The sequence below is a fragment of the Mesoplodon mirus genome (genome assembly GCF_964341445.2).
Source record: "Mesoplodon mirus genome assembly, chromosome: 4".
Taxonomy (NCBI): domain Eukaryota; kingdom Metazoa; phylum Chordata; class Mammalia; order Artiodactyla; family Ziphiidae; genus Mesoplodon; species Mesoplodon mirus.
Genome location: NC_138979.1, coordinates 143822116 through 143834151, shown reverse-complemented (window position 1 = coordinate 143834151; position 12036 = coordinate 143822116). Strand labels below are relative to the sequence as shown.

Below are 12036 nucleotides of genomic sequence, written 5' to 3'. Positions count from 1 at the left end.
TCTTTGAACCATGGGTTTTCAGTAAAAAATGGGAAGCAAGTCTCTTATTTATTCCACATGGTCCAAACCTATTATGATAAACAAACATGTAGAGCCAGTGCTCCATATGAAATACCTCAGGTAAATATAATTATTTTATAAAAAGAAAACTATATTACACATTAAGTAATGTATTTAATTAAAAGATAATCTAATAGACTATATCAGCCAGAATGGAAATTCAGGGTTCCCCTCCACTTATATATCAAAAAACAAATGAAATAATCATAAAAAAATGAACATTTTATATACTTCAAACTTACAAGAGGAATATGTATCAGACTTCTTATAGCACTTAGTTCTGTTTACTTCCAATCTTTCTAATAATTACACAAATTCAATTCCATGTACATGTAGATTATGTGAAAACACCCACTCCTTAAGTAACAGAAGGGAAACAGTAAATCTTAGTGAGGTTTATATCAAAATTTAACATAAAAACTCTCTTCAGGATAAAGAACATCATTTATCTTTCAACCATAACTATTCTAAATTGATAATATGCTGAGTCCACTATATCCTAAATCAGTGGTTTATTATGGGGTGAGGACTGGGGGACAGACGGGAGGGGCAGGGAGGGGCGGGGCAGGAGGGGTGGGGTGGGAGGGAAGGGGCAGGAGGGGTGGGGTGGGCGGGGAGGGGAGGGGACATGTGGCAAGCCCTGGAGCTACTTTTGGTTGTCTCCATGGTGGCGGCAGTTGGGGGTGGGCGGGCTGAGGTGCTACTGGCATCTAGTGGGCAGAGGCCAGGGATGCTGCGAAACATACAACGCACAGGACAGCCCCTCACAACAAAGATTATCCAGCTCAAATGGTTGAGAAACTGTCCCACAGAGAAATGAGACCGAAAGGGAAGAGCAGCTGCTCAGGAGTAACCATGAGTCACCGCCGGTCCTCTCCGTTCCAAGGAGCCCCTACCTTGGATGCCTGCGGCGTGGATATCACATGGACCGTGCTGGGTTTGACTCCGTTAGCCTTCGGCCGCTTGTACAGAGCAAATCTGCTTTTCCTCCGGCCTCTGTCTCCATTAGGTAAAGCACCATTGTACCTATAAACAGAGATGAGAGGGTTCATTTATTTGTAGATTTTAAAGGCATTAAGAATAAAAGTTCGATGGCCTAAGGGAAAAGACAGGAATGCTCACAAAGACTTGCCCACTAACCGCCCCACCAAAGGGACACAAAACAGACGGTTCACAGACTTCAGCTATAATGAAATTCAAATCACTTCCAGAAACTTAATTTGAGTGATGTACAAAGTAATTACAGGTTTCCTATTCTATAAAGTCAGACTCTTCAAATCTTTTCAGAAGAGACCGAGTATAAAATAAGCAAATGAAAATTCTGCAGAGGCCGTATTAGTGCTGGCTCAACTCAGCAAGCGCCGTCCTAATGGGCCCCGGAGAAACACTCAAGAAATATTTTTAAATGAACTAGTTAGAAACTAGCATTCTAATTAAACCTCATCTCTCACTCGCAAATCATGTTAATGTCTGTAGGATCTTTATTTGTAAGACCCAATTTAGTTACTTGCATTCTTAAAAGTTAGGAATTCTCTACCTTCATTCCCATTGCTATTTGAACCCTATACTGTCAGGTTAGCAAAAACTAGCCTGCAAAATTAAACATAAAGTATGACTCTACAAGAAGGTTGACCATTAAAAAGCCCAAAGGTAAAAAAGATGAGTTTTAGTCCACAAACTAACAAATATCTCTAAAAGTCACCTGGAAAACACTACTGTCCTTAAGCAGATTTCCTGAATTAATACCTTAAATCGGTACCAGTGTTTAAAAGAAATGCAGGATTGCAGGAGGGTTTCCGTTTTCACCTGTATTTTCTAACTCTGGATTAAGGGTCCCTGTATGTTCTGATCGCTTCTCATGCTGCCACACTGCCATGTCTATTCTCCAACTCCCTCTTGGCGGAAGTTCTTTTCAAGAAGAGAACCGAAAGAAGGAAGGGAATTGTTTCAAATTTGTGTGGATAAACATAACAGCTCCAAGGCTCCCTCGGAGCACCAAAGTCAGGGGCAGTGCCTGTGGTGTGGTGGCTCCACCCTCTCCTGGAAGTCCTGCCTTTGCCACTTGTCCGTCAATCCCAGAGATCATGGTGGCCAGTATGGCAAAGGGGACACAAGGCCCACTGAGAACAGTGAAAGTCAGAACAAGGGGTTTGTGGTGTTTGTTTTACAATTCAGTAGCTATAGTATGACAATGGATTTAAATTATCACCAGAAATTATTCCTGCTGTGTTTTTAATGTCTCCATTTCCATCACAAAGGAACGTCAGCAACAAGAAAATGTCTCTAGAATACAAAAATCATTTGTTTCAAGTCTTATTCCTCTCCTTTTTCTGAGGCAAGATCAGAATAATGTGCATTGTTTTCTTAAACATATCTGTGATCACTACTACAAAGAACATATCCATGAGTAAACAACCATTATAAACTCACTTTGTCTTAATATATTTCCGTGTCACTTAAACCAAGATGAGCATCCTGTATTAAGAGAAACATACGTGAAACAATCAAAGGCAGGGCTCTAAACAATTTAGAGGGACATTTTCACCACTGTGGCCTAGAGGCAATTGGTACAAGATCTGGCAAGGTTCCTTGTGACCCTCACACTTGCCCAGCTCTCCGCTGCATCTTACTCTCAACTATATACTACTGGTCAAGGATATCGAACCTAGTAAGAGCACGGCAGATGCTTTTGAAGAGATCTGCTCACCATGACATCCCTTCTCAGGAATCCAGCCCTGAACACCGAAGGGGAGCCCCGGCATCATGTCTGAATGAAACGGCCAGGCCAGCATCCTCCCACCACCCTGGAGCTGAATAGCTGGAGGCAGACATCCGGCCCGAGCTGGCCAATGACATTCTCATCCCGGAAAACGCAAAGCCGGACGAGAGACAACTGCCAGTCTGCGTGGGTGGCCAGAGCTGCAAGCTGGAAGCATGGGAGCTGTGGGGATGTCACAGTCTGTTCCGTGATGAAGCAGCAGAGAAGTGAGGAGTGAAGCAGATGAACAGAGACAAGCAACAAAAAGAGATGGAAAGGGCGTCCTTAAGGGCTTCTATTGGCCCAGATGTACTCTGACCCTTGTTGGTGAAATTCTTTTTAGTTTCAGCTAACTCAGGTTGGTTTCTGCTACTTGCAACCCCAAAGCCATTTCTAATAGAAAGGTGAAAACACAATACCAGAAATGTCACCTTAACATATGCAAAAACATTTTCATTTCAACTGCCTGAGCAGAGATGCACAGATATTTCAGGGTAAGCAAATATGCCAGTCCACTTAATATGCCTGCTTACTTAATACATCTACATGACACCCAGTGAAAAATCGTGCTGGAAAGAATTAAGGTAAGAGTGGAGAAAACGGTGTCACGATGAGAAAAGTTTCGAATCAGGTTAAGCTACATGGTCATTCATTCAATATTTATAATGCCAAGTACTAGAGCTGCAATGACGAATATCAACCAACCCGTGTCCAGAGCTCTCCACTTAAAAGCTGAGAAAGACATAAAAACAAGCGTGATAAAACACTTGTGCAACAAGATGCACCAGTCATTCAAAGCACGTGGGAAGAGCCATATCGGAAGCCTTCACAGAGGAGATAGTGTGAACTTTCTTGAAATCTGAACAAGATGACTAAATGGGGAATGCAGGGCAATCTTAAGTACAAAGGCAAGGAGTGGTTCAGAACTGTGGGAGCGTAGAGTTCAAGAGGAGAGGTGCAGAGGGCTAAGAGGGTAAAAGGTGGGCAGGGCCCAGATTACAACCCCCTGATACTCCATGACAAGGGGCATGGCCTTTTACCCTAAGAAGAATGGGAGTTGGTAAGATGTAAGCAAAGGACTAACATAATTGCATATAAAGTAATCACGAGGGCAGCACCATGCAAGATGCACATCCGGATTAGAGTCAGGATGACTAGATGGGAGAACTATCCTAACCTGAGGAGGAACGTAGTGGGTGGCCCTCAGAAAGACAGGTCCATGTCCCAGAACCTGTGAAGGTGACCTTACTTGGAAAAAGAGTCTCTGCAGATGTAGTTAGGGATCTGGAGATGAGATCATCCTGGATTGCTGGGGGCCCTAAATCCAGTGACAAATGCCTTTAGGAGACACACACAGGGAAAGAGAGGAGACGACCAGGTGAAGATGGAGGCAGAGACTGGAGTTAGACGATCACAGGCCAAGGAAAGCCTGGAGCCACCACAAGTGGGAAGAGGCAAAGGAGAAACCTCCCCCAAGGCCTTCAGAGGCAGCACGGCCTTGCGGACACCTTGATTCCAAGACGTGAGGCCTCCAGAACCGTGGGAGAACAAATTCTGCTGAGAGTTGTTTTCAATGCCAGATGAACATGAGAATTACCAGGGAAGCTTCATAAAAATATGCTTGCCTAGGGCTTCCCTGGTGGCGCAGTGGTTGAGAGTCCGCCTGCCGATGCAGGGGGCGCGGGTTTGTGCACCGGTCTGGGATGATCCCGCGTGCCGCGGAGCGGCTGGGCCCGGGAGCCGTGGCCGCTGGGCCTGTGCTTCCGGGGCCTGTGCTCCGCAATGGGGGAGACCGCAGCAGTGAGAGGCCCGCATATCGCAAAAAACAAAAAGACAAAAAACAAACAAACAAAAAAAATATATGCTTGCCTAAGTCTCAAGAGATGCTGATTCAGTAGCTCTGGGACAGAACTGTTCCACAGGTGATGCTTACTTGCAGCTACAGTTGAGGACCCTGGTTTTAAAGGCAAAAAATCAATAGTATTTGGTGACCTATGATGTGGCCGCACCAAGTGAGGGACAGAGAAAGGGAATATCACATAGGCTCCCAGCCAAGGCCAAGGCGACGGCATTATTAGAAATAGGAATTACAGGGACATCCAGGGGAAGACATGTATGAGGCAAGAGAAATTATAAACTTGGGTGCCTGCACCATACAGGTGTGGAAGTTAAAATCATGAGAGCAAATGAGATTACTCAAGAAAATGTACAGAATAAAGTAAAGAAGGCAAGGACAGACCCTGGGAAAGATGACCATTTAAAGAAATAAACCGTAATTCACAGAACTATTCGTCAAAAAAGTGACTTTCAACATATGTAAATTTTAAACAAAATAAATACCTTTTATATCTTCAAAAAAATAAAGAAATAAACCCTTCTTAGTCATAGGCAGAAGGACCAGGGCCAGTAGAAAGTTGCATTACCAAAGACAGGAGAAGAGAGAATTTTAACAGTGTTAAATCAGTTAAGAGGCCAGTCAGAAATGTGCAAGTATGATTTGGAACAGAACAGGTCATTACTGACATCACCCACCTTCAGAGCAAACTAGCAATGCTCTCTCCTTCCCATCTTCTCATGGCCAAGAACCTCAAAAGAGGGCTCCACACCCACCATCCGAATTCCCTACCTGTCGACTCTTCAGCCCACTATTGTTTGCTTCCAAATCTAAAGGTACATTTGCTCATAAAGGCAAAAAAGTGTTATTCCATGAAAGAGGGTCAGAATGCTGTCTGGCCCGGCAAGCTTTTCAGCCAGCAAGTTTGTAGAAATAAGATTTCCAAGTGCTGCGGGTATACCTGTCTCAGCTGCTAAACAAGGGTATTTTGATTCAAACCCACAAGTTGCCTTTCAAGCTTCAAATTATAAAAAAAATTCTGGAGACTAAAAACATCCACTTATTTAGTAAATGTGTGATGAAAATGTAGCTCTTCATATATGCAGGGCAAATAGGTGGTAAAGGTATTTGGAAGCTTCAGAGGACAATGAAAAACCCTTGTAAGAAACCTCACAAGGTAAGAAATGTTTTTTCTTGGTTTAAAATTCAGAGTTCACACATTAATTCTTTTTAGTAGCATTTGCTGTGCATTTACTATGTGCCAAGAAACCTTGTAAGGGAGGCTCCTCGTGGGCAGATAAGAGGCCTGAATGACTGGAACATGCATAAATTGCACGGCTGGGAAGGCACAGATAGGACTCAAATCTACATCTGGTTTTGTCTGACTCCATATTTCATACTCTTTCCAGTAGCCAACACTGACAATTTTTAAATTCAAGGCATTTCCTGGCAAACACCATAAAGATACATTCTTGAGAAGATGCCTGCCACCTAAAAAATGCATTTGTCAAAAAGAATTTTCTATAGGAAATAACAGCAAGAGAGGGCGTGCCAGGGGCTCCCAGCCACACTTCGGAGGCATCACATTTGATCTTAACCAGTCTGAACTCACAGAGCAGCACCTGTGTGGGCTACAGAAGTGAAGGCGTCATCAGCATCAAACGGCCACATTCCAGAGGCAGCCCAGCTTCCCATTACAGACTGAAGGCTCTGCCCTCCCTCGAAAGCAGTATCTCTGTCACCTGCACATATAAATCACAAGCAACTACTAGCTAAGACAGACTTTACACTGCAGATGAACAGGCCGGGGACACTAGAGACAAGAGATGTGAAGGGCATTGGAGTCTGATAAACCCCTGCACCGTGGCCCCCCAGTCTCGAGGAGTGCACGTCAATTCACCACGATAGTGAACGCACTAACGCACTGCTGCAACCGTGCATATGGAGATGCACGTAAACCAGTAAGTGCCTGACACTGGCTTTACATCATTACAGCCCGAACTCATTATTTAAGCTATCAGATGCATCTGGACTTGCACTGCCCGACTGAACTCCATACATAAAGCCCAGGGACACAACAATATCTATTTTCCTGTGCCTAACAAATGCTGCGTATTGTACGGTTTCATAAAATAAATAGTAGACTTTCATTTCCAGCCAGAGAACTAACTATGGCAGCACCATTACAGTCTACTCCCTCTGGGGATAACCTGCTGCAGCTTTTTAAACATCAATTCATTTAGAAAATCTTCCTGGGCTTGGCCTCCCAATGAAAATTCTCAATGCCCCATTTCTGGTTGGAAATGGTCTCTGCTCCAAGTAGCTACTTCAGAGCTACTGAATATGAAAATATATTTATATATAAAATATGTAGATGCATATATTCATTCAAGATAGCATCAAGCAAAGTACATGGGGTGAGCCAGGCCCACGGCTGTGTGCTGAGGGGCTAAGGATACGAGACATCCCGTCTCTTAACAGACTCAGTCAGGTGGAGAAGACAGATCAGGTGACAGATAGTTATAAAACAATACTGATAAGTGCTAATGAAAGTGAGTTAGAAAACACAATGGAAAAAAAAATCAGAACAGTAACTTTTGGATTACTTTACGACACGGTGACAAGTCTTGGCATGCCCTACATGTGTGATTCAAGTCACGGAACCTTATTAATAGCCTTCTTCACCAACCCTGTGTGACACCACCAGCCGATCTCCCATTTATCTCACACCGTTTGGACTGGATGCTCTTTGAGGAGTTTCCCATTTCTTTGTGTACCTTCCCTTCACCTCTACGTGGTACCTTAAAACCAAGGAGGGGATCGATGAAACAGTCACCACATTAATATGGAAATAATAATAGTGGTGTAAGGGATCAAGAGAGGAATTCTAGCTCCAACTCTTTTCCTAGCTGGTGCTGTGAACTTACCTAAGATGGGACTGTTTCCTCAGCTACAAAGACAGCAACACAAAATAACAATTTCAAGTTTAAAAAGAGATTCCCAAACCTCTTTCAAACATTTCAATCTGATATGGACAGAGAAGGCATTTCATCCAACTCAAATACCAGGATCCTGTCTAAGAAGGGTGAAGGTTGTGGCTATTATTTTAACAACTGGCTTTGATCTGCTGCCACACTTCCAAAGACCCCTCAAATCGTTATGGCAGTTGAGGTATGGCAGTTATAGCTACAGGTTGAAGTTTTCCTTATCTTGAGGTTTTTTAGCTTCCCCAGACCAAAATATTTCCCAAGGCAAAACATTAAAACATTCTTTCTATCAGGAACGCAGTACTGCTCCCACACAAAGATTTTCAGCCATTCTTCCAGGATTTATACACCCACACACTCTCATCCAGCCCCACTACAGCAAAAGATACAGCATGAAGGCCAGAGGGAGACCCATCCTGGCTCTGCGTCCCATCCCATATTTGCGCAAGTCCCTGAACACCTCAGAACCTCACTTTCCCTCCCCATAAAGTAGGAAGAAGGCCTAACATTCTACCACTTGGATTCTGGAGCAGCGTGGTGGTGGGAGATGAGAGCAAAGCTATCCGGAAAGGCCCTGACCCCAGCCTCATCAGCACCGCATCCGCAATGACCAGGGCAGGGACTCTGTTCTCTCCTGCATTCATTCAACTCCTATGACTCTAAAGGCCACACTTCCCTACTTGCTTCTTCCTCCAACCAGCCCATACGAAAGCAAAGAGCATGGAAAGCAAATCCAGTCCACCTAAAACACAGAGGAACTGTTTATGAAAAGAAAAATATTTCTTATCTAATACTTAGCCATCTAGTTCTTTGAGGTCATTCTCCTTCCTTTTTCATCTCAAATTGGTACTGTCACTAAAAAACACAAGATAAAGTTTTTTTTACTGTATTGAATCTCTGATTTTTGAGCATTGCTGGGAGGCCAACAGTAGAGGGTTTTTACTGAATACTGGAAGGTATGCAAAACGTCAGGAATAGAAAAGGCTATTTATGTTACTCTTAAAACACTGACGACTAACGTCTTTTATTCTGCCGTTGGCGTCAACAGTCCAAAATATCTCTGATTAAATACATATTAATATAATATTAGTCATTTATGTCAAAGAATCTTTTTTACCCTATGGGTGAAAAATATTTTTCAAGTATTACCCTGCAGTAATTTTTGATTCCTAAAAGAGAAGATATCACACAAAGGGAAAAAGCCCAAGTATAGCAAGAAATGAATTTGATATAGTACAAGATTTGTACACAATTCACGAATCAGGTAAAGACATCATTTTATCTTATTCCTGAATTAGTACCATCTTTTTCTTGGGCGGGGGACGGTCTGAGTCATAGCTCTGCCATTAGTAGCTATGTGTTTTAACCTGTTTTTTAAATTGAAGTATAGTTACTTTACAATGTTGTGTTAGTTTCAGATGTACAGCAAAGTGATTCAGTTTCTTACACACACACACACACACCTGTTCTTTTTCAGATTCTTTTCCATTACAGGTTATTATAAAATATTCAATATAGTTCCCAGTAGGTCCTTGTTGTTTATTTTTGTGTATCTGTTAATCCCAAACTCCTAATTTATCTCCCCCCCAATTCCATAACCATAACCATAAGTTTGTTTCCTATGTCTGTGAGTCTATTTCTGTTTTATAAATAAGTTCATTTGTATCATTTTTTTAGATTCCACATATAAGTAATATCATATGATACTTATCTTTCTGTCTGACTTACTTCACTTAATATGATAATCTCTAGAATTAGTACCACTTTACACTCCACACTGCTTTACATAGTTCACCAATTAATAATTTTGAAAACCAAATTAAATCCCACACATTCCTTTTTTAATCACTCCAACATTTGCTTATTTTACCTTCTCATCACCTAAATTAAGACAGGTATATAAATTGTATGTGGTAGACTGAAATACTGGTCACAGTTCTTCACTCCTCCCTGAAGACATGCCCTTTGACATGGCTTTATACCTCCAGTAAACTTCCTTGCCCTGGACTTTGGGTTGGACCATGTGACTTGCTTTAGCCAATGGGATTTTTTTTTTAAGTCCTACAGGATGAGTATACTTTATTTATTTATTTTATTTATTTTTTTGGCTGTGTTATGTCTTCTTTGCTGCACATGGGCTTTCTCTAGTTGTGGCAACTGGGGGCTACTCTTCGTTGCGGCACACAGGCTTCTCATTGCAGTGGCTTCTCTTGCTGCGGAGCACAGTCTCTAGGCACACAGGCTTCAGTAGTTGTAGCTCGCGGGCTCTAGAGCACAGGCTCAGTAGTTGTGGCACGTGGGCTCAGTAGTTGTGGCTCACGGGCTCTAGAGCGCAGGCTCAGTAGTTGTGGCGCACGGGCTTAGTTGCTCCACAGCATGTGGGATCTTCCCGGACCAGGGATCGAACCCGTGTCTCCTGCATTGGCAGGCGGATTCTTAACCACTGTGCCACCAGGGAAAAAAAAAACAAGCAGGGGCATGCACTGTGGTTGGCGGTTGGGATTATCCTGTCATGGCCATAGGAAGAGTATGTCCCAGTCAACCTGCCGAGGAGGACGAGTGACAACGAGCCACATACATGCGATGCAAGCAAAGCCACTCCATCACAGCCTAGTGCAGAGCCACCTCAACAACCCACAGTCATGAGAACAAATGATTGTAGTTTCAAGTCGCTGAGTTTGGTGATGATTGGTCACACGGCATTATACGGCAAAAAGTAAATGAATTTCGAAAGCAAATTAACTTAAGTAGCTTCTTCAGTAGTCAAAAACTTTAGTGGACTAAAAACACAAAAATACAAAATATATACCCATTGAAAGTTTTATATAAAGAATACTCTTTCAATATGAAGGAAAAAGTCTAAAATTAGAGATAATTCCAAATGTGTCGCTTTTTAAATTGGCTATAAAGAATGAGATTTTTTAAAAATGCATACTTCGGGCTTCCCTGGTGGTGCAGTGGTTGAGAGTCTGCCTGCCGATGCAGAGGACACGGGTTCGTGCCCCAGTCCGGGAAGATCCCACATGCAGCGGACTGGCTGGGCCCGTGAGCCATGGCTGCTGAGCCTGCATGTCCAGAGCCTGTGCTCCGTAACGGGAGAGGCCACAACAGTGAGAGGTCCGCGCACCGCAAAAAAAAAAAAAAAAAAAATGCATACTTCTTCAAGAGGGAGACAAAATATCAAATTGGATGTCCTTTTCTTTTTCTTCAATAAATCATTATGTCAACTAAAATCGGTGGTCCCTCAAATAAGCTACATGATGTGTATGTAAAAAGGACTTACTCTCTAAAAGTCAAATTTTGACATAAAAGAATTAGGATAAAACTAATTATTTGGCAAAGCACTGATTTTTTTCAAACTGTTTACACACAACTTCTACTATAATAAGAGGCCTCTAAAAAGTGAGCATATGGGGCTTCCCTGGTGGCGCAGTGGTTGAGAGTCTGCCTGCCGATGCCGGGGATGCGGGTTCTTGCCCCGATCTGGGAAGATCCCACATGCCGCGGAACGGCTGGGCCCGTGAGCCATGGCCGCTGAGCCTGCGTGTCCAGAGCCTGTGCTCCGCAACGGGAGAGGCCACAACAGTGAGAGGCCCGAGTACTGCAAAAACAAAAACAAACAAACAAAAAAAGTGAGCATCTCAAAGGATGCTCGAAAAGGAAGCATCTTAAACTAGCATTGGGCCCATCGTCTAATATGTACTAAGCTACAGGCATTTCAAATAAAGAACTTGATGGTACAAAGAACTTTGATTTCTTGCCTTAGTACTTATGTAAGTATTAAAGCTAGAAGTAGAAACTAGCAGTGGAATCTCTTCATAATTTATAACTTACATACTTATAACTTATTATAACTATTCCTAACTACTAAAATAATTCCTTCCAATCTCTTTTCCTTTTTTTAAATTTCATGGCATGCCTCTCTTACTACTCCTAAAAGGAATCACACTAATGTATGTCTTACTTTTACTAATGTTTGTTTACTTTAAACTTTGAGTATGCACAGTGAATTTTTAGAAATTCCTAGAAATACAGACATGCCAGAGCAAGCAAATCTAACTTTTGAACATTACTGGGCAATGCCCTAACAATTCCTTACTAAAGAGATATGTAATTGATATCGTATGCAAATTAAGTTCTCAGGACAATTTGTTATAAAATATATTAGCTTTATTCAATTACCCATGGCAGAATGGGGGAGGGTGATTTTATATCAAACATATAAATACTCTTTAATGAGCTACAAAGCATAAAGCCATTTGTGGCTTTACATCATGTACATTGATGCTACATAGATTCACTCCCTTTCATATAACTTTTCTAAAGAAGACTGTTTTATTTCTAGAACATTTACACATAACTAATAGCTGAAACAAGATTAGAAAATATTAGAAATA

General features: G+C 42.3%; 1 protein-coding gene across 1 annotated transcript in view; it reads right to left on the bottom strand.

The window, feature by feature from the left end:
- Positions 1 to 12036, bottom strand: part of PELI2 (pellino E3 ubiquitin protein ligase family member 2) — a 209502-nt gene that overhangs the window by 148934 nt on the left and 48532 nt on the right. Inside the window, exon 2 of the mRNA XM_082619461.1 lies at positions 957 to 1086. Within this exon, the coding sequence (XP_082475587.1) occupies positions 957 to 1086 (130 nt within the window). The remainder of the gene's footprint in view (positions 1 to 956; positions 1087 to 12036) is intronic.